At 37.2% G+C, this 27899-nt stretch overlaps 1 protein-coding gene across 6 annotated transcripts in view; it reads right to left on the bottom strand.

Annotated features, from left to right (window-relative positions):
- The window catches only part of SPAG9 (sperm associated antigen 9), a 144291-nt gene that overhangs the window by 31735 nt on the left and 84657 nt on the right, over window positions 1-27899 (bottom strand). For 4 of the 6 annotated variants that reach the window (XM_036756407.1, XM_036756405.1, XM_036756409.1 and 1 more), the window contains 8 exons: window positions 14859-15057; window positions 14340-14439; window positions 12549-12670; window positions 8966-9023; window positions 7255-7407; window positions 6922-6973; window positions 4041-4171; window positions 558-614 (listed from right to left, as the gene is read on the bottom strand). In XM_036756407.1, the coding sequence (XP_036612302.1) occupies window positions 558-614; window positions 4041-4171; window positions 6922-6973; window positions 7255-7407; window positions 8966-9023; window positions 12549-12670; window positions 14340-14439; window positions 14859-15057 (872 nt within the window). Of the gene's footprint in view, window positions 1-383; window positions 396-557; window positions 615-4040; window positions 4172-6921; window positions 6974-7254; window positions 7408-8965; window positions 9024-12548; window positions 12671-14339; window positions 14440-14858; window positions 15058-27899 lie in introns of all 6 variants that reach the window. The other 2 variants (XM_036756404.1, XM_036756406.1) reach the window with 1 other exon arrangement.

Here is a 27899-nt window from a genome sequence, read left to right as displayed (position 1 = left end):
GATTAAATAGAAATGGAAATAAACTAACTGAACATCGAGTAAAGCAATTACGACTAAATGAAGGTGACAAGTTAATTGGAAAACGACATGTCATAAGCACAGTAACGCAATCATCATAGCATAACCATATGCAAAAGTTCAACACACAAACACTACTCAAACCCCGCAAACACTATGTTTCCCATCTTAAAATCAAAATTTCTTATCAATCACTAAATATGGAACAAATACTTAATGGGGACCCATTTTATCATCCATTTCATGAATTCATTGTCACTTCAATGCAATTTAGGCATAGACTTTCACTACTTCACTAAGTGCATAACCAACACTAGAGGATGCAGCTTACGAGATCCTATTTTTGTCTTCAAGAACAGCCTTACCCAGTTGGCATGCTAAGTGTCAAAAAGAAAAGGTTCAATTTAGCAATCTTTACATGACAATAGAGGGGGAAAATTGAATAGGACATAAAAACTATCAGTGATAAGTCATTTTAACATAACAACTTCCTACTTTGAAGTGTTCTTTATTAGCCTGACTTGTTTTTAGAGACTTACAATTGCCAAATGCTTGACCTTTTTTTTTCCTGCATGGCTGGATTTTCTCTTGATGCCCTAAAGAAAAAGTAAAATATGCATATATAAAGTCAAGCACCAAGTTTTTGAGCATGTATTAACACACAGTAATATGACATAACACACATGAGATTCATTTTAACAAACAGTGGACATGACTACTTTTTTTGTGTGTGAACTGTTATTTTTTGAATAATGACTGAAACAGTGCTTTAATATCTACAAGACATTACGTACAAAATCTCATTTGGGCTTCATACAACAATCCTTTTAGTTAAGTATCATAGGTGGTATCATGAGGAAACTGAGGCTCAGAGAGACAGGATTTGAACCAAGGACTTTCTGACTCCCAGTTCAACGCTTTACTACATCACACACTTCTTTTTGTCAGAACAAATCATTTTCAATGTTTTAAAAGTATTTTTTTTTAAAAGACAAGGTCTATCTCAGCTAGGCTAAAGGGCAGGGGCTATTTATGGGCCCAGTTGCACTAGGACTGCACAAAAGCTTTAAACTGCCCTGTTTCCAACTCAGGCTGTTTGCCCCCTCTTAGGCCACTAGATGGCCCCTTCTCCTGGGAGCTCACTATACTGACCCTGAACTGGTTGACAAGCATAGGCCCCTGAAGCTCACAATCTCTGAGCTTGTCTCAAGCTTGGTTAGTTGACACTACACGCATGTGGCTCTGTCTCTGGCTGGCGTTGAGTACTCATTCCACAGTTTCCTATCAGGAGTCATATTTGTGTCAATGCCCCCCCCCCCCCCCACCTCAAATGTTGCCATCTTGGTGACAACACCATAAACAGCCAGCAAATAGAGAAGTACTAACTGTAATTTGGGCACTTTAGAAAATGTTTAGTGATCTCAGAAACATTAAAAAACTACAAAATTCTAGTGTAGCAAAGGGGGAGAGGAGAAATGAGGCTGATGGTGACTTGTATGGAATTTCAAAAAAGATGCAGTTTGCTCTGAGTTGGAAAAAGGATGAAAATTTCACATACGTAGTCAGAAGCTTCACTCTGGTTTCAAAAAATTAAGGCAAATTTTTAAAGGTTCAGAAGCATTTAAAATGTAAATTACAATTTTCATTTACTCTGGAAGCAAAATGGACAGCTAAGACCAATGAAGCGGTGCAATTAACAGTGTTAATAAAATGTGAACTCAAACTTTTACTTTAAGGAATAGCTAGAAATTCTAAAATGACCTGGGAGCAAACTAAAACTTTTGCAGGTGGGAAACAAAATGTGGACAGAGGATGACTATGTGAAATACTACTACTTCTAAAAAGAAGAAAGCCTGGAATAATCATCAATTTATATTTAATATTAGAGCCTACAGAGTCAGTGTGGTAGTTAACAGCTGGCCCAAGAACCATAAAGAACTGCATTCAAGTCTTACCTCTAAGATCTACTGGTAACATGATAGCAAGTCACTTAACCTTTCAGTAATGTAAGATGCCTAGAGGAGATGTTGACCTGCATTTGATAGAGGGAACTGCTTTACCCAGGAGTTCCCTACACCAAAGGTGTCAAATATTAGGCCCTCGCCCTGTATCTGGCTCTCATCACACTCCTAAGTATGGCCTAAACTAGATTAACATAGAATTGGGAAATATTTAACAACATAAATAAAAATATACTAAAACAGTTAATACGGTCAATGTGTGGCCAATAGGGATCCTTATGTAGTCAATTAAGCCCTGTTTCTATTTGAGTTTGACATCACTGCCTTGGAACAATAAAATCACAAATCTAGTCCTTAATCCTATCTCTGATAGATGGATGCTATATTATCTATCGGATGCTGTATGCTGAAAACATAACTCTTGATATTTTAGTTTCTTCATCTGTTAAAAAGAGATTAGAAAATGGAATTCTCTCAGAAGCATTTAAATAACTGTAAAATATATAATGAATCATATTGTACATCATTTTTACAAGGGGAATATATTCTTCTTAAATAAAAACACATAATACCAAGGAAGTCAATACTGTAAGAAAGAAAACACGCTATACAATTTTAAATCCAAGTGAATAGGTGTACCCCATTAAGAAAATTCAGTAAGTGAAAATTCAAAATTAAAATTTGTGATGATTTAGCATGACAGAAACATTATCCACTTTACAAAATTATTCACACAAAAGAGTTCTTTTAAATAATAAACTCCCTTTCTCATTTAAGATAGAATTCAAAAGATTTTATTTACATTCAACTTTTTAGCAACATGCTTATTATGTTGACTAAAGCCTAGTTGACCTGTACCAGGTACATGTGACCAACAGATGGAAGCATTAGGTGATGGAGGAAGTACTCTGCTTGAGAACTGAGAGGGAACAATTCAAAAACAGGTGCTATAACACTTCTCAAAAAGTGAAAATAAAACTTTCTTTCCTGACATCATTTATAAAGTGCTGTCAGACTATGGATGTGGAATACAAGCTCAACATATTGGTTTGTTTTGCTGAACAGGTTTTTTTTCCCTTTAAAAAATTTTCTTTTAGGGGGAGAGAAGACTAAGGAACGTGACAAAAACAAAAGGTATCAATCAGTGAAGACTAAGTGAGTAACAGAGTACTATTGGGATGAGAGACTTATTTCCTAATGAGCTGACAACTACTGCTAAGCTACTGAGATGACATTAGTGTGGCCTCATGAACACAACCCTCATTGGCCCAATTTTGATATTAGTTTGGTAGCATTACTTTGGGCATAAGCTGTGCTCTCACTGGACTAAGCAAATAGCGAAGCAGGAACCTAATGACTGAAGGAATAAATGACACACTGTAATGGCAAGCAAAATGGGACTTTTCACTGTTTTTTTGTTTTAATGGGGCAGGTATGATGGGATCTTTTTTGTTTTGGAGTGTTTCTAAGCACTAAGACAATCGAGAGTCTGAATTGTATATGATGTGTTGCTGGTGGCTGGAGCTTTCCCACATTCTTGGTGTTTAGTGATTTCTCATGCTCTAAATGGTGAGCCTCAAGTGCCCCTGGGCCCTGAGACAGGTATATAAGATCCAAGGTTGGTGTTTGACTTTTGGGGGTACACTCATAGAAAGTATATGGGTGATGAGACTCTGGGAAAGCTGTTGAACCTGCCTCCCTCCTGGCTTTGTAACCCAGATACATGTTGGTGCTTCTCTGGTAACTATGAATTGTGATTTGATCAGACAAGGTTTTGTCTGTTGATGTTTGTAATTTCTGTTTGTATTTGCCTTGAAGTTCAGGGGGCTGATCTTTTCCCCCTGAACTAAGTGCATTCACATATGTATGATCAAACTGAGATTGTTAACCCCTTAAAGTTGCTTTCCTCAGAAAAACAGATCAGAGAATCTGTGCCAGCAGCCTTCTTGTTGCTGGTCTTGTGTTGGTCTTTCACTCCCACAACAGCTGCTAGCCAAATTGTTGCTCTAGACACTAAAAAACTAACAGCGATCACAAATATGGCGCCCTTCCAACACTAACCTTATCATCTCTGTCCATCGCACAGCTTCTTGAAGCTCCATCAACCTCTCTTTATACTGGTTTCTTTCCATAAGGACACGTGCCATCTCTACTCGAGTAAACCGTTTCCTCTGAGCTGTGGGTATGTCACTCTACAAAGAAAGGAAAAAACAACAGGATGGCTCCTATAGGTTCATATTGGATTTGAAGAGATCCACAGAATTTATATACTGTTTATGGAATTAAAAAAACAAAGATGAGTTTTGTATAATTTTTTCAAATATCTGGCCATCCATTCCACATTTGTATGTGTGCCCACTAGTCTTCTAGATTCCCTCAAGGCCTGTAAGAAAAAATTTTTTAGCTCCACCTGTGATTTCATCAGTGTACAGAGGAAGTCCCTCTACCAATAGGAGTAAGCACCTGCTATGCAACTTCTAGTCTTAGAGGGTTGCTTCTGCACTGAGAAGTCATGTGACTTGCCTAGGGCCACAGAGCCAATCTGTGGGAGATCACTCTAAGGCCAGCTCTCTATCGATTCCACCATGTTCCACTGCAATTTACTACCTTGTTAATGATCAAAAGGGAGGAAGGTAAATTAGTCAGATGTTGGCAATTAAGTGAGGGCAAAGATTTAGAAAACCAGCTAGAAATGTAAAGTATAAATAGATACAAATTAAAATATTATGCAGCAATTTGGAATGTGCAAAAGAATGACTAAAACATCCAGACCCTTTGTGACAATATTCTATGTGATTCTATAGTGTAGGGAACATAGTAAATACTTAATAAGCAGTTACTGATTGATTGCTTGGTGATAATCTGCAAGTAGATCAATGACAAAAAAACAGCTTCATGTATAACAAAATATAGCGGCACTTTCTATAACAGCAAAAAACTGGAAAGAAGGTAGATGTCCATTAACTGGGGAATGGCTAAACAAGGGGTAACACATGAATGTAGTGAAATATTTGTGCTTCAAGAAAAGAAGAGTACACAGTATGGAAGATTTATATGAACTGATGAAAAATAAAGAAGAACCAGGAAAGTGATATATACAATGCCATCAACAATGTAACTGAAAAGAACAACCACAAATCACCAGAAAACTGCAAAATTTTAATGACTAACCACTGCTGTAACATATGATTACAGGGTCAGAGGTTTAGAGCTAAAAGGAATATTCCTGGTCATCCACCTCATTTTAGAAATAAAGAAACAGGACTGGATAAGTTAAGTAACTTGCCCAAAGTTACAGGGTAGTAAATAGCAGAGGTAGATTTTGAATCTAGGTGATCAGACTCCAAATGCAATACTTTAATTAAGTGTTGATGCACTAAAATTTTTTATGTAAAAACTTAAAAGTACTTTTATTTGTCAATAGATAATAACTTAATAATATATAATATGTAATATAATATAATATTAGTATAATATAATATGGAATGGAATAACCTAGAAAATAACTCTTCCATTGGAACCTGAGGTATTCCGATTATAGGCAGAAGAATTTCACAATCTATTTTTTGAGTAACAATATATTTCATCTGGGAGGCTTTAAAGTAGTACTTTGCTCTACTGAATCTACTACTTTTTTAGACTCAAAAAAATAAAAACAAAAATAAAAGAGGAATATGTAGTAAGAGCAAAGCATAATAAATGGGTAGCCCATATGCTCCACTGTTGCTCATACAATGTCATGAGTGAAGGAGGATAGACCTAATCTTTAGGGTAGGCAGTTCTAAAGAATTTACAGGATAGGATTTGGATGGACTGCAATCTGTATCCACAGGAATGAGAAAACAGATCCAGTGAAGTAACAATTTATTGCAAATTAACAGTAATGAATATAGAGAGAAAATGAACATTACTTTGATTGGTTGGCCCAGTTAGTGAGGATACTGTGCTAATTTGCCAAGGGGCTTGGGGGGTTTGATTGCCATGTAGGACTGTTAGCTTTGCTGTTCCATAATCAAGTGACCTACTCTTAAATCCAGCTAAGGTGAAAAGAGGGACCTCCTAGGAGGGGTGCACTGGTAAATTTTAACAACTGGCTTGGGGGTGGGGAGGGAGGAGATTGTGTGCATATGATGAGTTTTAAAGTTTAATTTTTATCACTAACATTATATCCATAACTTTTTAAAGTCAAGACAATCAACAAAACAATAAATCAAGGCCTGATCTGTAGCATTTGCCAATTTTAAGGTGTAAATGTTCAGAATGAAAATTTAAAAGTTGGCTCTTGTGAGCCTATATGAGCTAGCTCCAGCATACCAATGTCTCTTAGCGTACAGGAATGGATTAGCATAAACTTATACCACTGCCCCAAAAGTAACCCAAAGCCCATATCACATTGGTAGAAATGAGCAGTGTCACCTTTCTTTAAAGGCAATGTAGGAATATGATGATTAAGTAGCAAGTGTATACTAAGGGACATTCAGTGTCACCAATGAGTTCCATAATTCTGACTGGGGGGAGGCAAAAAGTCTAGGGTTGTGTTGAGCAATGCTGAGGTGACAGAAGAGACCCTTTAACTATGCTGTCAACAAAACAGCATCCATTTTTCTTTACAGGGTTTTTTATTCCCTATCTGGGGACAGGTAGGTGGTGCAGTGGATAGAGTGCTGGACTAGAGTCAGGAAGATTCATCTTCCTGACTTCAAATCTGGCCTCAGTTTCTTCATCTATAAAATGAGCTGGAGAAGGAAATGGCAAACCACTCCAGCATGTTTGCCAGGAAAACTCTAAATGGTGTCATGAAGAGTCAGACACAATTGAAAGTGACTAAACAACAACATTCCCTATTTAAAATGTTACAACCTCAAACTAAGTAAACCAACTTTCTCTACAATGCAACGGGAAAAAAGCTTTTCATACAGACCGGTTAAAATGCTATACCTACATCATCATCATCTTTTGCTTTCTGCCTTGCTTCTTCAGCTTCTGCTCGAGCTCTAGCCAAAAAAAAGAAGAAAACAAAATGCGATTCAAACTGAGTTAAGAGAATCTTTTTTGAAGAGTACAGAACCATGACTAAGTACTAAAACATAATCACTATTTAATTGGTGGTATCTCTTTCAACAAGATTTTTTTTAGGCTTATTAGCTGCCCCCTTTTAGGACAAGTTATTCTAATGCTATGCTCACAGATCAATCAAGATTAAAGGAAAACCATGACAGAAGGAGTGTTCAATTCAATTTAAGGTGAAGCTATTTAAAATAATGGAGTCACTCACTTCCTAAGCTCTTCTTCCAATTCTTTGTTCTTCTCCTCCAGTTTCAGCTTGGCTTGCTTCACAGCCTCTAGTTCTCCTTGTAGCACATCCTTCTCACAGGTCAACTCATCCACTTTTGCTATCAGATCATTCTTCACTACATTCAAAGCGTTTCTACATAGCAAATATTTGGACATTATAGTTAACAATATAAATGCTAATTTTTGCATTAACAAAATCAAAGCTGCTTAAATGAGAAATGCAGGAAGCTGAGGAAAAAATTTATAGCAAGTTTCTCGAATAAAGGTCTCATTTCTAAAATATATAGGAACTGAATCAAATTGATAAAAATAAAATTCCTAATTGATAGATGGTCAAAGGATATGAATAGACAGTTTTCAGAAGACGAAATCAAAGCTATCAAAAAAACCATATAAAAATGTTATAACCCACTAACAAATAGAGAAACGCAAATTACAACAATTATGAAGTACTACCTCAAACTCATTGGATTAGCTAAGATGACAAAAAAAGAAAATGACAAAATGCTGGAAAGGACATGGGGAAATAGGCATGCCAAATTAATGTACTGTTGAGATCTGTGAACTAGTCCAACCATTCTTGACAACATTTTGATACTATGCCCAAAAAGCTATAAAACTGTGCATGGGACCTTTGACCTGGCCATTTCATCTTCAATCCACTTGTCTCAGATAAATACAAACTTACTGAATGCTATGAGAAACTGACTCATCCCCAGCCTTAAGGATGTGGCATGGAGGGGGTGTAGTAGATAGTAGATGAAGCATTAAACTTGGAGACAGGGAGACTTAAGTCCGAATACTGTCTTCAATATTTATTAGGCCTGGGACCTTGGGTAAGTCACTTAATATTTCTCAGCTTCAGTTTTCCCATCCATAAAATGAGGATAACAACAATACTTCTACCTCACAGGGTTGTTATAGGAATGAAACTAGATATGACATGTAAAGAAGCTCAGTGGATAAAGAACTTGACTTGGAGTCAAGAAAACCTGAGTTCAAATCCTGGTCTCAGACATGTCATAGATACGTGACTTCAACTGTGAGCCTCAGTTTCCTCATTTGTAAAATGAGAACAGCACCTACTGCACAGGGAGGCTGTGAGGACCAAATGGGATAGCACAGGGGTGGGGCTTGAGGCCATATGTGGCCTTCTAGGTTCTTGGGTGCAGTGGCCTTTTGACTTGAGTCCAGTTTTACAGAACAAATCCTTTTATTAAGGGGATCTGTTCTGTGAAATTTGGATTCAGTCAAAGGGCCACACTAGAGGACCACATGTGGCCTCGAGGCTGCAGGTTCCCCACCCCTGGATAGCATATATTAAGTACTTAGCAAACCTTAATGTTGCTGTATAAATGCAAGTTATTGCTATATTCGTTATTATGTGTCAGAAATGGAGAAACTATAGATAATAATAGCATTTGGCCTCCACCAAGACAAAATCCAAAAAAGTGACTGACATAAGATTTCAGAATACAGCCAGAAATGCATACAAAGACCAGAAAGGAAATCAAGACGTAGGGTGCACCCAAACAAGCCTATGTGTGGGCTATACAGCATGTGCTCTAATTAGATATAGATAAAAATGGGCAAGAGAAATTGGGAAATGCATCCTTTGGTTGGACGAAGTGGTTGAAGAGGAAGTAATGATGGAACATTAGTTGTATTATTAAAATTCTGTGAATACCTACTTGGTTTCCAAAAGTTGTGTGTTTTCCAGAATAAGATTCTCAACTTCACGACCCATTCCTTCAAAACAAGAAAAAAGATAATAATGAATTTAGAAAAAAATATGGTCAACTTTGAACTATGCCATTATCTTATAATTTTAATCTAAGTTTGTTTTTAATTTCATTTGGCAACCCCATAGATTAAGAACCTACAAAATTTGCAGAACACTAGAAGGCCACAAATGGTATTGGTTTATCCTGCATAACTGATGCTTTTTTCCCTTTCCAAAGACAATATTTTTTTAAAAATCAAGAATTCCACTAAATATCAAAACAGGAAATGGTGGTTTATATAAAGCTGACACTCAACCCAACTAATGAATAGATGAAATGAAGGTGATGTAAAAACATGAGTTAATTTGAATTACTAAAAATATCAATGAGGAAATGAAAGGAGTAGAAATCTGAAAAGCTTTATACTTTATACTACATACACATTCATATACTTTACATAGTATACTTTATATCAAATACAGACTAGATTAATAATTAAAAAGCTTGAATTCAAAGAGAGTTTACAAATAGAGGGGATGTTTAAACAAAGAACAGAGAAAGTGAAAAAGCTTTGCAGTACCCCAAAGCAGATGGCACCTTACCCAAGAAATTATGGTCTTAAAGCCCATGCATCCCGTGTACAGCAAAAACAAAGAACAAGAAACGTTTCATGTAAGAAATAGTATGAGTGTAGATTGATTACCTATAAAGTTTTATGAATTTTGTGAAAAACACAGCTAATGACAAAGACTGGGAATCACGATGATATGGTTGGAGGATACTGATGTGAGGGCAGGGAGGAGAAGTGATGGAGGAGGTGTTCTGTAGCTTAGGAAGATGACCTACTATTCTATTGGTAAGCCCTTTCCCAGGAATGCTGCAAATTCTGAAGTCCAAACAAATATTTTTTCTATTTTGCCTCATACTGAAAATAAATATGCTTAAAGTCCACAAATCAGTTGGTTTGTAGTAGATATTTTTCATTAAAGTGTCAAATCGATAATGATTAGGTTCAGTAATATTAGATACATTAAGAAATCTGCATGCATGACATTCAAAGCAACAACTTCCATAGTTAACTTGAAGGGAAATAAAAATTTCCATTTGAAGCATATTAAGAAAAATGGAGGTGAAACTATGTATTAGAGGGCTTATATGAACCCGAAAAAGTTTAAAAAAGCAAATAAAAAATTTATGGTTTCTGTCTCTTTCTTGTGTACGCACAGACAGAGATACAGAGACAAGCTCCCACATCCCATGCACTGCACTGACCCTGAAGTGTTGAAAAGCAGTTTCTGGAAAGAAAGGCTGTGACAATTGCAATATTTCTAATTTCTCATTTTAGGGGACTACGGTGGGTGAAAGTACCATAAAAAAGATAATTAAAGAAAGCCTAGTTAAGTTAGCAAATCCCTCAAAAGGAAAACATTTTTAATAGTTTAAAAGAATATTAAAATAAAAAAAATTATCAGTGTCTTCATAGAGAAAGGGGACACACTCACTGAGATCAAAAGAGATAACATTTGTAAAAAGTGTATAGCACAATGTCTGGCACATAGTAGGTACTATATAAATGCTTATTTCCTTCTCTTCCTTTCCCCACTCAATAATACATATTAGAGAAAACTTTTGGGATCCACAAAAATTGGATTTTTTAAAAAGAGATTTAAAAAACAATTTTAAATTAAAATCAGAAATAGTCTACTCTGACATTTATTTCATTCACTGTTGGAAAAGTTTTGTCTTCAGATACTAAAAAAGACTCCGAATTCCAAATCCAAACTAAACCTTTTAGTTAATATTTAAATACTTAAACATGTGTTAACATATTAAAATTCAGTAATTTCTTTATAAATAATTTAATAAAAAGAAATAACTACATGGATGAAATAGGCTCTAGCTTAGTCTGAAAAAAAAAATCCTTGCTAACCATGTTTGCAGAAACTTAAATTGGGAGAAAAGGCTTAAAAGCTGAAAAAATATGCAGGGCAAAAAATATCAGTGAGCAGAAAAATGAAGAGAATGCACTGAATGACAACAGCAGCCAAGAATGCCTAGCTGTAGAAGCAGAAATTTGAATGCATTTAAAAACATACACACCAGAATATTCCCCTGGGTAAGCAGCCCAAGAGAAAAGAGATTGGAGAATCTCAATTAGCTTGTTTTAGGAGACTAATAACTAAGCTCACGTTAAGTTCAAATGAGAGAGAAAAGAAATGGTTAACCAAACCAGCTATTAAGTAACACATGGCATTATAGTACTAAAAAATTTAAGATGTTATATGGAAAACACATTCTTATACTATATTCTATGAAATATATAGTTAATGAAAACATACTTCCAACAAAGATTTCTCCTGAGATAAACTTCCAAATAAAGATCCAAGATATGACTAACATGAACACACAGTAAAAAGAAATGTCTCATTTTAAATGAAATGGAATGTTTCTTCCTTTCTATCAGCAATACAAAATAAACCTAAATGGGAATTTGGATAGCCTAACTTTTATTAAAATGCTTAAAGTAAGCATAATCTTAGGTTTGGTTTTTTGTTTTTGGTGGGCATAAAACCTATCATTTTTGATGGTGAGAAGGAAGAATTAAAAAACACACTCTTGCATAGTACTGGAAGAGAACATCTGATAACTTTTTTTAAAACTACAAAAACTTAATCAGAGTAAAGAATCTACTTGAATCAAGATAAAGGAACACACCTTTTCATTTGATTTTTATATCACCAGAAAGTGATCAAGAAAAATGACCTAGGAAACAAGGAGTTGCTAGCTTCGGGAAATCTATTGGCTAGTACAAGCATGGGACAGACAGGCTAATATCAGACAAACAGTGAATGCTAAATAATTTGTCATTTCTGGTTTTCTTATTTAAACCAGTCTTAATTTGTCTATCAATTAAGAGTTGCTAAAAAGGACTAAAATCTAAGAACTATTATTTATCAACCCCCAAACACCTGGAAAATTAGGATCATTAACCAAAAAGGTAAGGGCATAACACCACACTAAGTTTAAGATGATACACAAAAACTTTCTAGAGCCATAAAAAATATAAATCTAGAGGAAAGCTATTCCATATTTTCCCTTTGCTCAATGGTAAACAGTTTTATGGGATGATTCTCATGTTTAAAAAAAATCAAACAGTAGCAGCATTTGTACACAAAACAAACTACAATATTTGATCATACCATTTAAGCTGCCTGGGTAATTATTATTAAAGAAAATTTATATTTTCAGAAAATAAATTTTAAAAATCAGAATGTTACATTATTTAAAATGTTTATTAGCTTTAATGATAAGAGCTCTTGTAAGATAATGAGAACAAATAAACTTCAAAGAAAGCTAATCTTTGGATTTACTCAGAAGTGTTTTCTAAGACCTCCATTATCACAAATATCACCTTCACGGTAAGCTATGAGAGTTGTACCAGCCCTCTTAGGGGAGTAATCAGGCTCAGGAGGTTTTTATACATCAACAAACTTGGAAACTCTTTTTTTTGACCAGTAAAAAAAATAATTCTTTGTCCAAGCTGCCATACCCAGTAAATCTGCTCCTTCATCTACATCTCCAATCAAGCCAGAGCCAGCTGAAGACAGTTCTTCGAAGAGAGATTCTGTATTTCTGTCAAAAGCTTTGTTCTCTATACCTTTGGTAGGAGTGCTGTGCAAAAGAATAACAAACAAATAAGGTCTTTTACAACACTGTAAAATAGATATCTGAGCTATACTATTTAGGAATAAAACATTTATTTAATTTCAATATAATATTTTATTGGGTAAGTCCTCTCTAATTTGGGGCCTATAGTTAAGAGAGCTTAATAAATATTTGTCAACATTTGTGGGAGTAGGAACGAGAGGAGTTTTCCACAAAAATCTATCAGGATAATTGTTTTAAAATTTGCAGAAATGTAGACAAAGCACTGAATGAAAGAGATGATCTCAACGCCCTGAATTTTAGTGTAATTTCAGATATCCTGATTAGGACGGTGGATAACTGATTCTCATTTCATCAGTCAGACAAATTGCCTACCTAGGGAGAGTGCCATGCAAGAGGAGGTCTTTCCACTGTTAATCACTGATTGTGATTATCCCTGATAATGACATAAGGAGATCAGGGAAGCCTTGCAATCTCCTAGGTCTAAGGAAGGAGTCAGGAAACACTGCTAATTATCCAAAATGTGACACTTCCCTTACTACCACTTGTCTCTTCATAGCACCCACGAATAGTCCTTAGTCGTCATTTTCTATATCTTTACATTGCCCTGGAAGGGACAGCTAGGTGGTAAAGAGGATAGAGTACTAGGTTTGGAATCAGGAAGACTTATCTTCCTGAGTCCAAATCTGGCACAGATGCTTACTAGCTGTGTGATCTTGGGCAGGTCACTTAACTGTTTGCCTCAGTTCTTCATCTGTAAAATGAGCTAGAGAAGGAAATGGCAAACCACTCCAGTATCTTCTGCCAAGAATATCCCAAATAGGGTCACAGGAGAGTTGGACACAACTGAATAACAACCACAAACAAACATTGTCCTGGTCCTTAGATCTATTAGTAGCTGCCAAATGATAACTGGATAAAGCAATCAGTTGGCAAAGTTGTCTAAACTACAAAGAGTTCAGTTTCAGGAGTGACAGGAACAGGCATTTGTTAACTTGATTCAACTTGGCAGCTAGGCATTGTAGTGGATAGTGCTGAACCTAGAGTCAGAAAGACCTCAGTTTCAATTCTGCCTTAGATACTTTACCAGGCTATGCATCCCTAGGTAAGCCTTCTCTCAGTCTCATTTTCCTCACCTGTAAAATAGGGGCAAATAATACCACCTGCTTCCCAGGGTGGCTGTGAGGACCAAACAAAATAACATATATAAAGCACTTCTCAAACTAAAAGGTACTGTATGAATGTGAGCTATTGTTCAGTCATGTCTGATTGTTCATGACCCCATTTGGGGTTTTCTTGGCAAAGCCACTGGCATGGTTTGCCATTTCCTTCTCCAGCTCATTTTACAGATGAGGAAACTGAGGCAAAGGGGGTGAAGTGACTTGCCCAGGGTCACACAGCTAGTAAGCCTCTGAGGTTGGATTTGAACTTGGGAAGATGAGTCTTCCTGATTTTAGGCCCACTAATCTAACCATCGTGGACCTAGCTGCACCACCACTACTATTGGTAATTATCAGTCCACAGGAAGGTATCTGAATTTCCTCTTGTAAGATTAAATATGCCCAAAGTGAATGAAGGCAGGATGCTTGCAGAAGGAAAAAATAACAGAAGTATCTCGTGGCTTTGTTGAGCTTAAATGAAAGGGCTAAGTAGCAGTAGCAGCATCCTGAAGTACCTTGAGCCTTTATACCCACTGAGATCTTTATCCATGTCCAGCTCAGGAGTAGATTCAATGATTGCTTGCACCTCTGACTTATCTTCATTTTCATTAGAGCCTGAGAAAAGAGCAGTTTTTGTGTAAGCATTAGCCATGAATACATCATGTTCCTATGCTTGCACATCATGATTAAGCTACAAAGATTTTTAAGAATTCTAAGAATCAGAGTATATTTGCACGTTTTGTCAGAGGTGAGATCGAAACAGAGAAAAGAAACCACAAGTTACAACCTCTCTAGCTTTTCTAAGGTTCAAAATGCTGCATATCTCAAGCAAAAGCTTCCTTCGTCGCAGCTCCTCTTCTCCTCCCTCACCCCACCTCAGTCATTTTTAAGGTTGTTTTAAGGTTATCCATCACCATGACTGCTAGCAACTGGGTTAGATGAATCTGTGTTTACACTAAAACAAGCAATGACCAAAGCAGGCAACAAACCAGTCAACCCCAGATGCCACAGAAACAAAACTAGGAGACACTTACCAATGGACACACTCCTCGTATCTTGAGCCACCTGTACTTCAATATGCTTGCCTGTCTCTAACGTATCCGCAGCCTTCAAATAGTCTTCATTGTCCTCCTTCAAAGGAGTATCAGCAGGAATTGCTGCTACATCTGAAGCAGCTGTTGATGCTGGAGTAGTAGCCTTTGATCCTCCTTGGCTAATATCAGAAAGTTCATCCTAAAAATTGTATAGACATACTTTGTAAGCATATTTGAATAACTCAGTCTTATTTCGAATGGGTATATAAAAATATTAGAAAGTCAAGCTACTCAGAGAATTCTCAAATAAGTTTTTAAAACATCAAATTATGGAATTAAAGAGTCACAGAAAACTGAAAAGACAACATTAAATAATATTCACCAATTTTTAAAAATAATCAAGGAATAAGCAGCATATTACTAATGAATAACTAGACCAAAGGAGTGGGGTAAAAGATACTGGAAAAGAAGATGGGCCAGCTATGTAGTATACTGTTATCATCATCATCATCATTTAGTGTGAGAGTAAAGGGATGATAACCAAATGGACTGCCTAAGTGTCCCACTTGTGCCACATTAATGGCAAGGGATACATGCTCCTAGCACAGGGGGCGATTCCCTCTGTAGATTTTACAGGGTGACATGTTCCAGGCACCTAAAAGATGAAAAGGCATAGTTAGGATGAAATCTGTACTGGGGAGCATAGATGCGAAGTAACAGAAGCAGACATATTCAATCCAATCACGCAGGCACATGTGCGTGTGCGTGTGCGTGCGTGTGTGTGTACTGAAAATACATTCTCATCAGATGCACATAATGGATATCCTCTTAAAAGGAAGTCAATAGTGCAAAAAAAATTAGTTGCGCATCAAATATAATTCATAGGAAACTGGCATGAAAAGTCACCAATTTCAGAATTTCTAAGAGTATTTACCATACTTTCCAGTTCAATAACATTAACGCTTGGCCTAAATGGGCTCAGTAGGTGCATTGTTGTAGAGGCAGAGCTAAACTGCCAAATTCTGGGAAGCAGCGGCAATACAGATAGTTTGGCACATGTTGAAATGGAGTGATTTTAAAGCAAAGGCCAAGGACTGAGCAAAAGTCAAATGAGCAAGACAAAGAATGATAGGATCTAGAGTTGGTGCCAACTACAAACCAACGCCAGCTTGTGGAAAGTATTTACATGTACTACCAGTCTTTACAGTCGCACATGTACACCTATATTACCAAACAACAGGAATACTGTCATCCTTAAATATAAAGTACAAAACAAAAACTTTCCGAGAGAAAAACACTGGTTACATTAACTGCAATTCTGTATGACTACTGATTACTCCATTTCTACTTTTCCTGGAAACTTTAATTCAATGGATATTGAAACAAAACTATCTAAAAAAGTTTCAAAATCTCTCCACGTTTTGTCAAATGTTAAGTTAGATCATAACAACTGGACAGCTAGAAGGAGTCAGAGATCATCTAACCAAAATTGAAAAAATCAAGGCCCAGCAATCAGAAACAGAATCTGAACTAAAAGGCCTGGATTACAGGTGCTGCCTACCCATCAATTGTTTCTTCCATTACGCTGCACCTTTTGCTCCTACTCAAATGTTGTTTGACCATCATAAAGAAAGCCTGGCAAAAGGTGTACAGCAATTGGTCCTTGATTAAAAAAAAAAAATTACAGTTTTTTTTTGGGGGGGGGGGGGGGAGCGGGGGACCAGACCTATGATTTCATTAAGGAAATAGAAAGGTCCCTATGAGAAACTTCTAGTAAAGCAGATCAGCAGCTTCTTGGAAATTTCTAGTCTTAGCTGTCTGAGGCACTGAGACAATGGTCTGTCCAGGTCCCAAGACCAGTATGTGGCAGAGGCAGGTCTGGAGCCCAGGTCTTCAGGACTCAAATTCCCATGGGTTTAATTGTCTCCATGGAGATAATGCCCAGCTCTCTCCATTGTCCTTGTATTGGACATCTCCAATCACCTATTAGAGATTTCAAAATGAATGACCCACAGGCATTTCAAACACATGTCCAAACTGAAAGCATTATCTTTCCTTCAAAACTTACTCATTGTCTGAACTTCCTTATTTCTGCCAAGAGTATCACCACCCTTCCAGTCCCTCAGGGTTACAAAGTATTACCCTCAATTCTTACACACTTCATATATTCAATCAGTTGCTACAATCCTTGTCATTTCTGCCTCCACAACTGCCCTCAAATCTGTTCACTTCTGTATACTCACACAACCAACAGCCTAGTTCATAACTTCATCCCCTCTGACCTTGCCAGCTGCAATAACATTTTAACTGGTACTCCCTGTCTCATGTCTCCTTAACTCCAATCCATCCTGCATACAGCTGATAAAACAATCTTCCTAAAGCCTGATTATATCACTCCAACCTCCCCCCACACCGCCCCTACTCCCTGACATAAACTTCAGTGGTTCTTTATTGTCCCTAGGATCAAATGTAAGCCCCTGTTTGCCCTTAATGACCCGACCTCAACCTAGCTTTCCAGCCTTCTTACACATTGTTCCGTTTCCTGACTCTTTAGTCCAGCCAAAATGGCCTCCTGGCTCTTCCTTCACATGATACAATATCTAACTCTGTGTCTCCACATTAGCTATCTGCTACCCAAGACAGGAATGCACTTCCTCCTCACCAGCGCCTCTTAGAACCCCTTATTTCCTTCAAGAGTCAATCCAAGTGCCACCTTCTATAGGAAGCCTTTCCTCATCCCCTCAGCGGTCAGTGTCTTACTCTTCAAATTTTCTCTCTCTCACATACATACACACACACACACACACACACACACACACACACACACACACACACAGATTCGCCCTACAGAAGCAAGCTCCTTGAGGGCAGGGACCACTTCACTGTTATCCTCATGCTCCAGCATGGTTCCTATCAGTCACCAATCAAGACTTCAGAAGACTGACAATGAAACATGCCTCCGGATTCTGCAGGAAACCACAAGCTTTCCAAGAGCTAGTCTTTTCACTTTTTTGGTCTCAATATTCCCAACCCCTAGCACTGTGTGCACATAGGAGGTGCTTTGCTAAATTCTTGCTGATTGATTCACTCATTGATATTTACTTCTTCTCTAACATACTCCTTAAATCTCTTGATTCCTTCATTCTTACCACACAAAGGGACAGTCACACACTAACTCTCACCATTACCCACAAATGTTCCACAATTCCCTAATTAGAAATTCTGACATTGCCCTATCTGATCATAACCTCCCGTCATTCCATCTCTTCCTATGATTCACCTCCCCGCTCTTAAACTTATACTTCATTCTCATTGAGACCTCTAATCCCTCCATCCCTTACCCCAGATATGACCTTACTTTCTTCCCTTTCCAATCTCTACCCAGTAATTAACCACTTCAACTATACACATCCTCTGCTCTTGAATCTCTGCCCCCTGTCCTATCTTGGCTAATCTCCTGTCAAACCTCAGCCCAAGATTACTTACACCATCTACATTCTCTGTTCCTATAATAAACAGCTGCTGAATGCAGCTGAAGGAAGTCTCACAACCATGCTCGCTAGGGACACTGCAAATTCATTTTATCCAACTTCAACTGGGCCCTCATTCTCTCAATGGAGGAATAAAAGGAAGTTCTTTTATTCTTCCATTTTCTTCTAGGCTTCAGCTGCTTTCTTCCTCCACCCATGCAGCTTTCTTCTCCCACTGGCTGAGTTCCTCCTAGAATCTCCATTCTGAGAAAATACCCAGACTAACCATCCTTAAGTCTCCAGACTTTACCACCATGCCCCTGTATTATATTCTTTCTCCCATTAAACCACTCCCCCAATTTAGCTTCTTTGTATGTATTACATTCCCTCATTAGAATGTAAGCTCTTTGAGAGGCAAAGACAATCTTTATTTTTGCTTGTATTGTATTCCCAGTGTTTAACACAGTGAACATAATAAATGGAGTCAAGAGCACCTGAGTTCAAATCCAGCCCCAGATACTTTATAGTTGTGTGACCCTGGGCAAGTCACTTAATCCCGATTGCCTTTTTTTTTAATTACCAAAAAATTACTTTATTGAGCTAGAAAAAAATAACAAAATTCATTTGGAATTGGAAAAGTCAAGAATATCAAAGGAAAAATAATGGAAAAAATGTAAAAGAAGGAGGTTCAGCAGTACCAGATCTTACTATCTAGTACTGGCTAAGAAATACATCAATGGAACAGGGCAGACATACAATTTATAGCAGTAAATAAATACAGTAACCTTGTATTTGACAAGTATAAGGACTTAAAATTTGGGGATAAGAATTCATTATTTAGGAAAGTTGGATGGCTGAAATTGGGCATAGACCAATATTTTCTACCACTTAGCCGGGTAAGGTCAAAATGGATACATGACCTAGATATAAAGAGAGATATTACAAGAAAATTTGAAGAACATGGAACAGTACTTATCAGATTTAAGGATAGGCAAAAAACTTTTGAGTAAACAAGAGAGAGAGCACAGAGTTTTAAATGACTTTTGAAAAGAGTTCACTTTGAAATATATGAGCAAAAGTGCCTAGCACAAAAATGTCAAATGGATTGTTGAATCAAAAAACATTTACTACTATTAAACACTTTACTGTGCGCAAGGCACATAAATGCTTTCTGAACTTGACTTCCCATCTCACTCCCCACAGAAGATCTCTTCTCCCCTCAAGCCTCTCATATGTCCCCAACTCTCTCAGCTACAGACCTTGCCTCTTGCTTTAACAAGAAAATTACGTCTCCTCCAATTCTCTTCATCTCAAAATCCCTTGACACATCAGGGCCACTTGGTAAGTCAATGGCAGAGCCAGGATTCAAACTCACATGTATCTTCAGTTGTTGGATCATCCAGTGTTCTATAGCATTAACTTGCCTGTCTACTCTGACAACCTGCAAGGAGGATTATGATCAACTAATATAACCACTGGTGTAACCTAACATAGTAAAAGTATGGTATGGTTCTGGTGCCGAAGTAATTCAGACTTTGGAAGCGTCAGACCAACTGAACTAAAAAAACAAAAACATAACCCTGAATAGCAGAACTTGGAAGGGGCAAGTCAAGAATAAGAACTATAAATATCTAGAATTAGTGAATGCATTGCTTTTCCCAACAATCACAGGAATGAAAGAAAATGATCTAGCTTTTCAACAGATTTTTAAGTATTTTTAGTCTGTCACCAGTAAGAGGTTTACTGCCAGGAGGTTAGCCAGCCTCAAAAACCCAAAAAGGCATGAATAACTGCATTCTGTATCAATAAATCACATTCAGTAAAATTATAGAATGTGTTAAAATTGTGTTTTCCTCTGGTTCCCCCAACCCACACTCTGTCCCCTAAGCTGCCCTCTCCCCCAATTAGTATAATTAGTTTATAAGTAGCTAAGATAAGGTAACAACAGTAGTAAGTAAGATTGCAAAGAGGAACATAGAAGTTACTTACAAACCCTCTCATATATCAGGGCAGCACAGGAGCCACTGGCAACTGCCTCATAAATTAAGTGATGCCACATCCTAGGACTTATGTGCTAAATTAGGGGGAGCCAGCTAGGCCCTAATGTAAGTAGTTCTGCCAACTGCCTTTGGTCTGTTCGCTTCAGAGAAGCTCCAGTCTTGTTCAGTAAAACCAGCAACACATTATGCAAATGAACTAATCCTAAGGTGGTGTTGGTAACTTTGAAATGATGCTGATATGTTAACGAATTTAGCCAGAAGTAGCATGAGTCCATCCCCCAACATCAAAACCTTATAAAAATGGGGCCTCAAGCTCCTTCTGTACTCCACTCCCTGCACTCTTCTGCCTGCTAAGGGCCAAAGCTGCGCAAATGATCCCCATGTACAAAAGTGGCTCTCTGTGCTCCTCCCCTTCACCATTGTCTTCCCCAGGCTGCCTGCCTCCCTCAATCACTCCATTCCCCTTCTACCTCTCCATACTCTCTTTGCCTTATTAAAGTGTGACTGACGTCTCACACAATATAGCAAGATAAATGTCAAAATGGATGTATAGTTTAAAGATAAAAGGTTTTATCATAAGCAAATTAGGGGAGCATGGAAAATAATTATCTGTCAAATCTACGGATAAGGAAAGACTTTATGATGAAACAAGAAGCAGAGAGGATCACAAGAAGTAAAATGGATTAATTTTGATTACATTAAATTAAAAAGATTTTGCACAAAACCAAAGCAACAAAAATGAGAAGAAAAGTAAGAAACTGGAAAAAAAATGCTTATAGCAAGTTTCTCTAATAAAGGCCTCGTTTCTCAAATATATAGGGAACTGAGGAGAATTTACAAAAAATAAAAGCCATTCCCCAACTGATAAATGATCATGAACAGATAGTTTTCAGAAGAAGAAATCAAAGCTGTTAATAGTTATGCAAAAAAAAAATCCTCTAAATCACTACTGATTGGGGAAATGCAACTTAAAACAGCTCTGAGGTACCACTTCCTGCCTAACAGACTGGCTAACATGACATAAAAAGAAAATGACAAATGTTAGAGTGGGTATGGAAAAAACAGATATACTAATGCACTACTGATGGAGTTGCGGACCGGTCCAACCACTTGGAGAATAATTTGGAACTATGCTCAAAAGGCTATAAAACCATATAAAACCTTCAACCCAGCAATACCACTACCAAGTCTGTATCCCAAAGAGATCGGGGAAAAAAGGAAGGACTTATATGTACAAATATTTATAGCACCTCTTTTTGTGGTGGCAAAGAACTGAAAACTGAGGGGATGCCCATGAGTTGGAGAATTGCTGAACAAGTTGTGATACATGATTGTGATGGAATACTATTGTACTATAAGAAATGACAAGGGAAGTAAGTTCAGAAAAATCTAGCAAGACATATATGAATTGACGTAAAGTGAAATGTGCAAAGCCAGAAGAATATTCACCCAATTTTTTGGTAACATATATTTTGCCTTGAAGAAAAGGTTAGAAAGTACCTTTACAGGCATTTGCTACCTCATACCATACACCAAGATAAGCTCCAAATGGGGCAATTTTGAAGTATGCTCCAAAGTCTATTAAACAGTACAAACCCTTTGCCCAAGTATTCAGTCTATGCCCCAAAGCGATCAAAGAAAGAAGAAAAGATTCCATATGAACAAAAAATATTCATAGCAGTTCTTTTTGTGGTAGCAAAGAATTGGAAGCTGAGAGGATGTCAATCAACGGGATGGCTGAACAAATTATGGTATATGTATATGATAGAGTACTATTGTGTTGTTAAAAATGATGAAGGCATAGTTTCAGAAAAACCTGGGAAGACTTGTATGAACTGATGTGAAGCAAAGTCAGCAGAACCAGCAGAACAATTTATATAGTAACAACAACACTGCAAAGATAATCAACTCTGAAAGACTTAAGTAATGCTAAGAACACAATGACACACTATAATTCCTAAAGACTCATGATGAAACATGCTATAGACCACCAGAAAGAAAATTGATGGATTCAGAGTAAAAATTGATGTACATTTTCTTCTACTTACTGCTTTTTTTTCTTGGAATATGGCTAATCTGGAAATGTTTTGCACATTTAAACATGTTTGTAAGAGGTTTTATTTTTCTTGTCTTCCCAATAAGTATGGAAGACAGGAAGAAGAGAATGTGGAACTGAAAATAAAGCTGAATTAAAAAAAAAAAGAAAATGTAAAATGTGTGCACTAACCACCCTATGTTCACAGGCTTTTCCAGTCCCTCAAAAAAAAAAAAAAACTTTTGTAAACCAATGAAACGTGATATCTTTTTATAGAAACCAAGGTGCCTTTTCTTCAAGTCAAGTCAATTTGCATATTCACTGAATTTATACTCCGTCATCTTCCCAATTCTATGCTATCATCCCATCAAAAAGCAAGGTGATTCTTCTTCCCTAGCATTTGATAAGCATTTATTTTAAAAATTAGAACATCATCAGGATCTGCAGAAGTTGACAACTCTTCTCTGGTTACAGGGCATATTGAAGTATTATAATGCAATTCTCAAATCCAAGTTAATATAGCATCAATTTTCAAGCTGTTATTTTGTTTATATTTAGAAATGTATAACTCAAAATAATCCAGCATACATGCCTCTGGATACTGTTTATTACTCAGTAAAATCAATGTGCTCGACTGGGAAGGGAGAAGGGAAAAGAACACCCTCCACTTCAACTTCAATAAAGAGCCATTTTCTATACCTGCTAGGAAAGAGCAAATTCCAACTCCTCCCACTCTTAGAGTAAACATTTGGGGGAGGTCGGATAATAAAGGGAATGAAGAAAAAGTGTGCTTCATCCTCTTCTTCTTAAGTTCTAGAACTTAGAGATCACATAGGAGTTGTTCCCCAGATCATTAGTGGTAAACACCCCTGAGCCAGGAGTCTGCACAAATAGTCAAAGAATGAATAATGCCAATGACGATGATAATAACAACGTAATGGCTGATACTGACAGGGCTCTTGCAAAGCACTGTATAGTTAGCAAAAGGTTGGCAACGCGTTTTACGTTCGTTGTTTCATTGGATCCTAGCAACCCTCTGAGACAATCACTGCGGATGTTATTAAACAAATGAAAAACCTGAACTGAGAGAGACTGGGACCTGCTGATGGCCACATAGCCAATAAATGTTAGAAGCAGGATTCCCATCTAGATCTTTCAACTCCACAAGCCAAATCAATCTTATCACTATACTCTAATAGTTACTGCCACATAGGAAAATAATTTGAAAGATTCCAACCATAGTTTACCAATTGATCCCATGATGAACAAATAGTCCATTCCAGATAAAATTGGGGGCACTAATAATAATCACATATTTATATAGCACTTCAGAGTTTACAAAAAACTTTACAAATTATCTCATTTGAGCCCAATAGTCCGGTGATGTGGTAGTCAGTTACATACAACACTCATGCAAATTATTTGAGACAAAGTAAACAATTTAAATTTATTAACTGGCATAACAAACCTGACAAATGTTTAGGTGTTTTAAGAGACTTTTAATAGGCATGTCTTCCTTTTGCTGCAATCATTCATCTTACACAATTTAGCACTGAGTTCACAAGTTTTTACACATAGGCTGTATCAAAGCCACTGCTCAAAGAAGTCCAGGGCTCCCTAAGATGAACTCTGATAAATACATTGTTGTACTGAGAAGAATCTCTCCAGCATCACAGAAATTACCACAGAGAAAGAATATCGTAACACAACTATGTGCTGTGTCATATTACATGAAAGTTAAATTTATTTTAAGAGATCACAATAAACATGTTTCAGTAGCCTGGGGAACTCACCTGATTAAAACCTTTTTTGAAAAATCTGGCTATTGGAAAAATGGAATGTTTATTAAAGGTATGCCTGATATTCAATGTGAGAAGCTTGCTTTCATGATTAAGGTGTAAGAAGACGGGAAAGGTAGGAGAGGGTTAGCTTATGAAAGGCTTTGAATGCCAAATACAACATTTTGTATTTGTTCCTGGTGGCAGCTGGTGGCTCAGTTGATAGAGTACTGGGCCCGGAATCAGGAAGACCTGAGTTTAAATACAGCCTCAGACACTTCCTAATTGTGTGGCTCTGGTCAAGTCACTTAACCTTTGATTGCCTGACAAAAGAATCCACTGGATCCACTGGAGAAGGAAATGGCAAACAAACCACTCCAGTATCTTTGCCAAGAAAACCTCACGGATAGTTGGTCCACAGGGTCACAAAAAGTCAGACATGACTGATCAATAACAAATATTTGTTCCTGGAGGCAACAGGAAGCCACTGGAGTTGAGTAGGAAAGTGACACGACTGGCACTGAACTTTAGGAAAATCACTTTATTTGGATGGATGGATTGGAGTAGGGAGAAACTTGAAGCAGGCAGACCAACCAGCAGGCTACTGTAGTAATCAGGGCATGAGGCAACGAGGGGCTGCACTAGAGTGGAGGCAGTGTCAGAGGAGAGAAGGGGGCATATTCCAAAAATGTTGCAAAGGTGAAATTAACAAGCCTTGACAACACCTGGAGGCGAAGAAGGGGTGTGGAGTGATGACTCCTAAGATTTGAGCCAGAGGGACTGGGAGAGTAGTATTGCCCTCTACAATGACAGAGAAGGTAGGAGGGAAGAGAGTTTAGAGCAAAAGACAATGAGTTTTGTTTTGGATGTGTTGAGTTTAAGATGTAAGATGGCATTGAAGAGGAGGTCCAAAGAGAGAGGGTGGGGCAGGAAAGGTAGATTTGAGAATCATCAGCACAGTAATTAAAGACATGAGAGCTAATGAAATCACTAAATGAAGTAGTATAGAAGAGAAGAGGGCCCAGAATAGAATCCTGAGGGAAACCTACAGTTAGAGGGCAGGACCCTGACCAGTTAGGTAGGAAAAAACAAAAGGAGAAAATGGGTGTCCTGAAAATCTAGAGAAAAGAGAGTCAAAGGCTGCAGAGAGGTCAGGGAGAATGAGGACTGAGAAGGGGCCTCTGGATTTGGCAGCTGAGATCATTAGTAATTTTGGAGACGGCAGTTTCTGTGGAATAAGGCTGGAAAACAATTTGTAAGGGGGGTTAAGGAGAATGAAAGGAAAAAAGTGGAGGCATCTAGACCTCTGGGGAGTTTAGCTACAAAGGGCATCAATAATTAGCAGGGATGAAAGGATCAAGTGAGGATTTTTTCAGGACTGAGGAGACATGGGTAGGCAGTAGGGAATGAGCCAGGAGAGAAGAAAAGACTGGAAACCAGTGAAAGAGTGTGGAGGACAAGGGGGCAAGCAATTGGAAGAGACAAGACAGAATGAGATCACTTAAACAAGTAGAGGGTAGCCCTGGTAAGTATTAAGGCCACTTCATCATGTGAGATGGGGTAAAGGAGGAGATAGTGGCAGAAGGCACCTGAGTAACAGGAGATAAGGAAGTAGGGATAAGATAGCTAAGGGCCTCAATTTTTTCTGTGAAATATAAGGCAAGATTCTCAGATGTGAGTGTGAGTGGAAGGAGTCTGAAGAGGAACAAGGTTTGGAAGAGCTGTGTGGAGAGTGGGGCAGTAAGTTGATAGGGGAGGTATAGCAGCATTGCCTAGCAGCAATTGAGGGCCCAGCTGAAGTTGTATAACATAAATATGCGGTGCACACAGTGAGAACAGTTTTGTGATTTCCTCCACCTTCATACAACGACGTGTGTAGAAGCAAAGGCAACAAATGGTAGGAGTGATAGGCTGAAGATTGACTGGTCATAATTGTTAGTTTCCTGAGGATTAATTAAGCTATTTTACAGCAATAGTTTGTCAGTTCTTGTAGTTGTCATTTTTTTTATCATCCTCTACTTGTGCTTCAGTGTGAAGGATCTGTTTCCTATATATACACAGACACACATGCACACATGACCACTGCTGTCACAAAATGATATTACTTTCCTCAAGTAATTTGCATACCACCATAGCTCCCTTTTACATGAGGAAATAAGAGGCAGAAAAGACATAGGAAATATTTCATATCACTTTCATTGGTAATGTCCAAAATTTTTCCAATGGCAAAAAAAGAAAAACCATTCCATTTCACTTCAATATTTATTATTATGGTATGTTTTATGAATTATTTTTTTCAATATTCGAATGGCATTTTCACTTATTGTAAATGATGCCACAAAATTCTCAAAGTTAAAATAACTTCGAGAAATTTAATTTTTTGAAAATGAGCTTCATTTGGAGATGTGAGGGTTTTTTAAGGGGGGTGGTAAGGCAGAGGTGGGTAATAATATAAAAAATAACAATTAGAGGTATTATATAATGTGTCCCCAAATTTACAAACTGCTAATTGAGTACTTTATATTTAATCATGCTGATGACAATCTATTTAACAATAGTAATCAATCACTGGAGAGCAGTACGAAAAGTCCAACTATTATATACAGATTCAAATGAGAAAATCCAGCCTAATAGAAATCATTTCTAAACTTATCCAAATAAAATGGAGGGAAAAAAAGCTCTCAAGGTGAATGTGAGCTCTGTTCAGACATTATCTTTTCTGTATGCTAAGCACATCCACACAAGAATGCAGAATGCATTGCCCATTAACTTGACACACAAAACCTAACAAATCAGAGTCTCCTATCAGCAGTTCTGCTGAAGCAATTCAAGGTCAGCAGTTTTTTAATTTCATAGAAGGTGCAGATATCATTTTTGTATATGTTAAACTTGTTCCCTTTTGCCAGTTAAATATGACTTCTAGACAAACAGTTTGAAAACATTTCATATAGTTCACTGAATGATAACAATAAATGAAAGTAATGGTAAAAAAAAAAAAAAGGTCTTAGCAATAACACCTCTCCTTATTTTAGCCCTTTCTCCTACTTGGATAATAACTAAGAAATGATACTAATATCCAAGGCATCAGCATCAAAGCTTAGTGATACTGCTAAAACACTAATATTAGGCAACCCAAATGAATAATGGGATTGTACTTTACTATTTTCTAGACCTTAAGATTTTACAATGCATATAATAATCACATAAAGGAAAAGTTCACATGAAAAGGGCGCTGATCTCCATCTTGGAAGAAAAGTTAATACAAAATGGTGCATAAGTAATAGAATCATAGAAATTATAATAAGTGCTATACCTAGATTTTCAAAACTTCTTTTATCTCATTATAATTTCTTCTAAGAATCTCCATTTAGGCAATCTTAGGCAGTATTTTCATAGGCCAGTAGAATGACCTAAAGGTTCTATAATGGAAATATACCAAATAAATCCTATAAAACATAGAATGAAGATTCTAGTAGGTCAATATTTACTGAGATAATTAAAAATTATGCTTAATTTCTGCCAAAATGCTTTCCAATTATCCCAGAAATTTCTCAAATTTTAAGTTCTTACCCCCAAACCTTAGATCTTTGGGCTCATCAAACACCAAATTACTACGGTCATTTACTACTACTCTGTATTGTGAACCTACTCTATTCCACTGATCCACAACTTTATTTCTTAGTCAACACCAGATTATTTTGATCATTACTGCTTTGTAATATAGTTTGAAATCTGGAATGGCTAGGCCACCACTTCTG

Source organism: Trichosurus vulpecula, chromosome 4, assembly GCF_011100635.1.
Source record: "Trichosurus vulpecula isolate mTriVul1 chromosome 4, mTriVul1.pri, whole genome shotgun sequence".
In the NCBI taxonomy this organism is placed as follows: domain Eukaryota; kingdom Metazoa; phylum Chordata; class Mammalia; order Diprotodontia; family Phalangeridae; genus Trichosurus; species Trichosurus vulpecula.
This window is presented reverse-complemented; position numbering and strand designations above follow the sequence as displayed.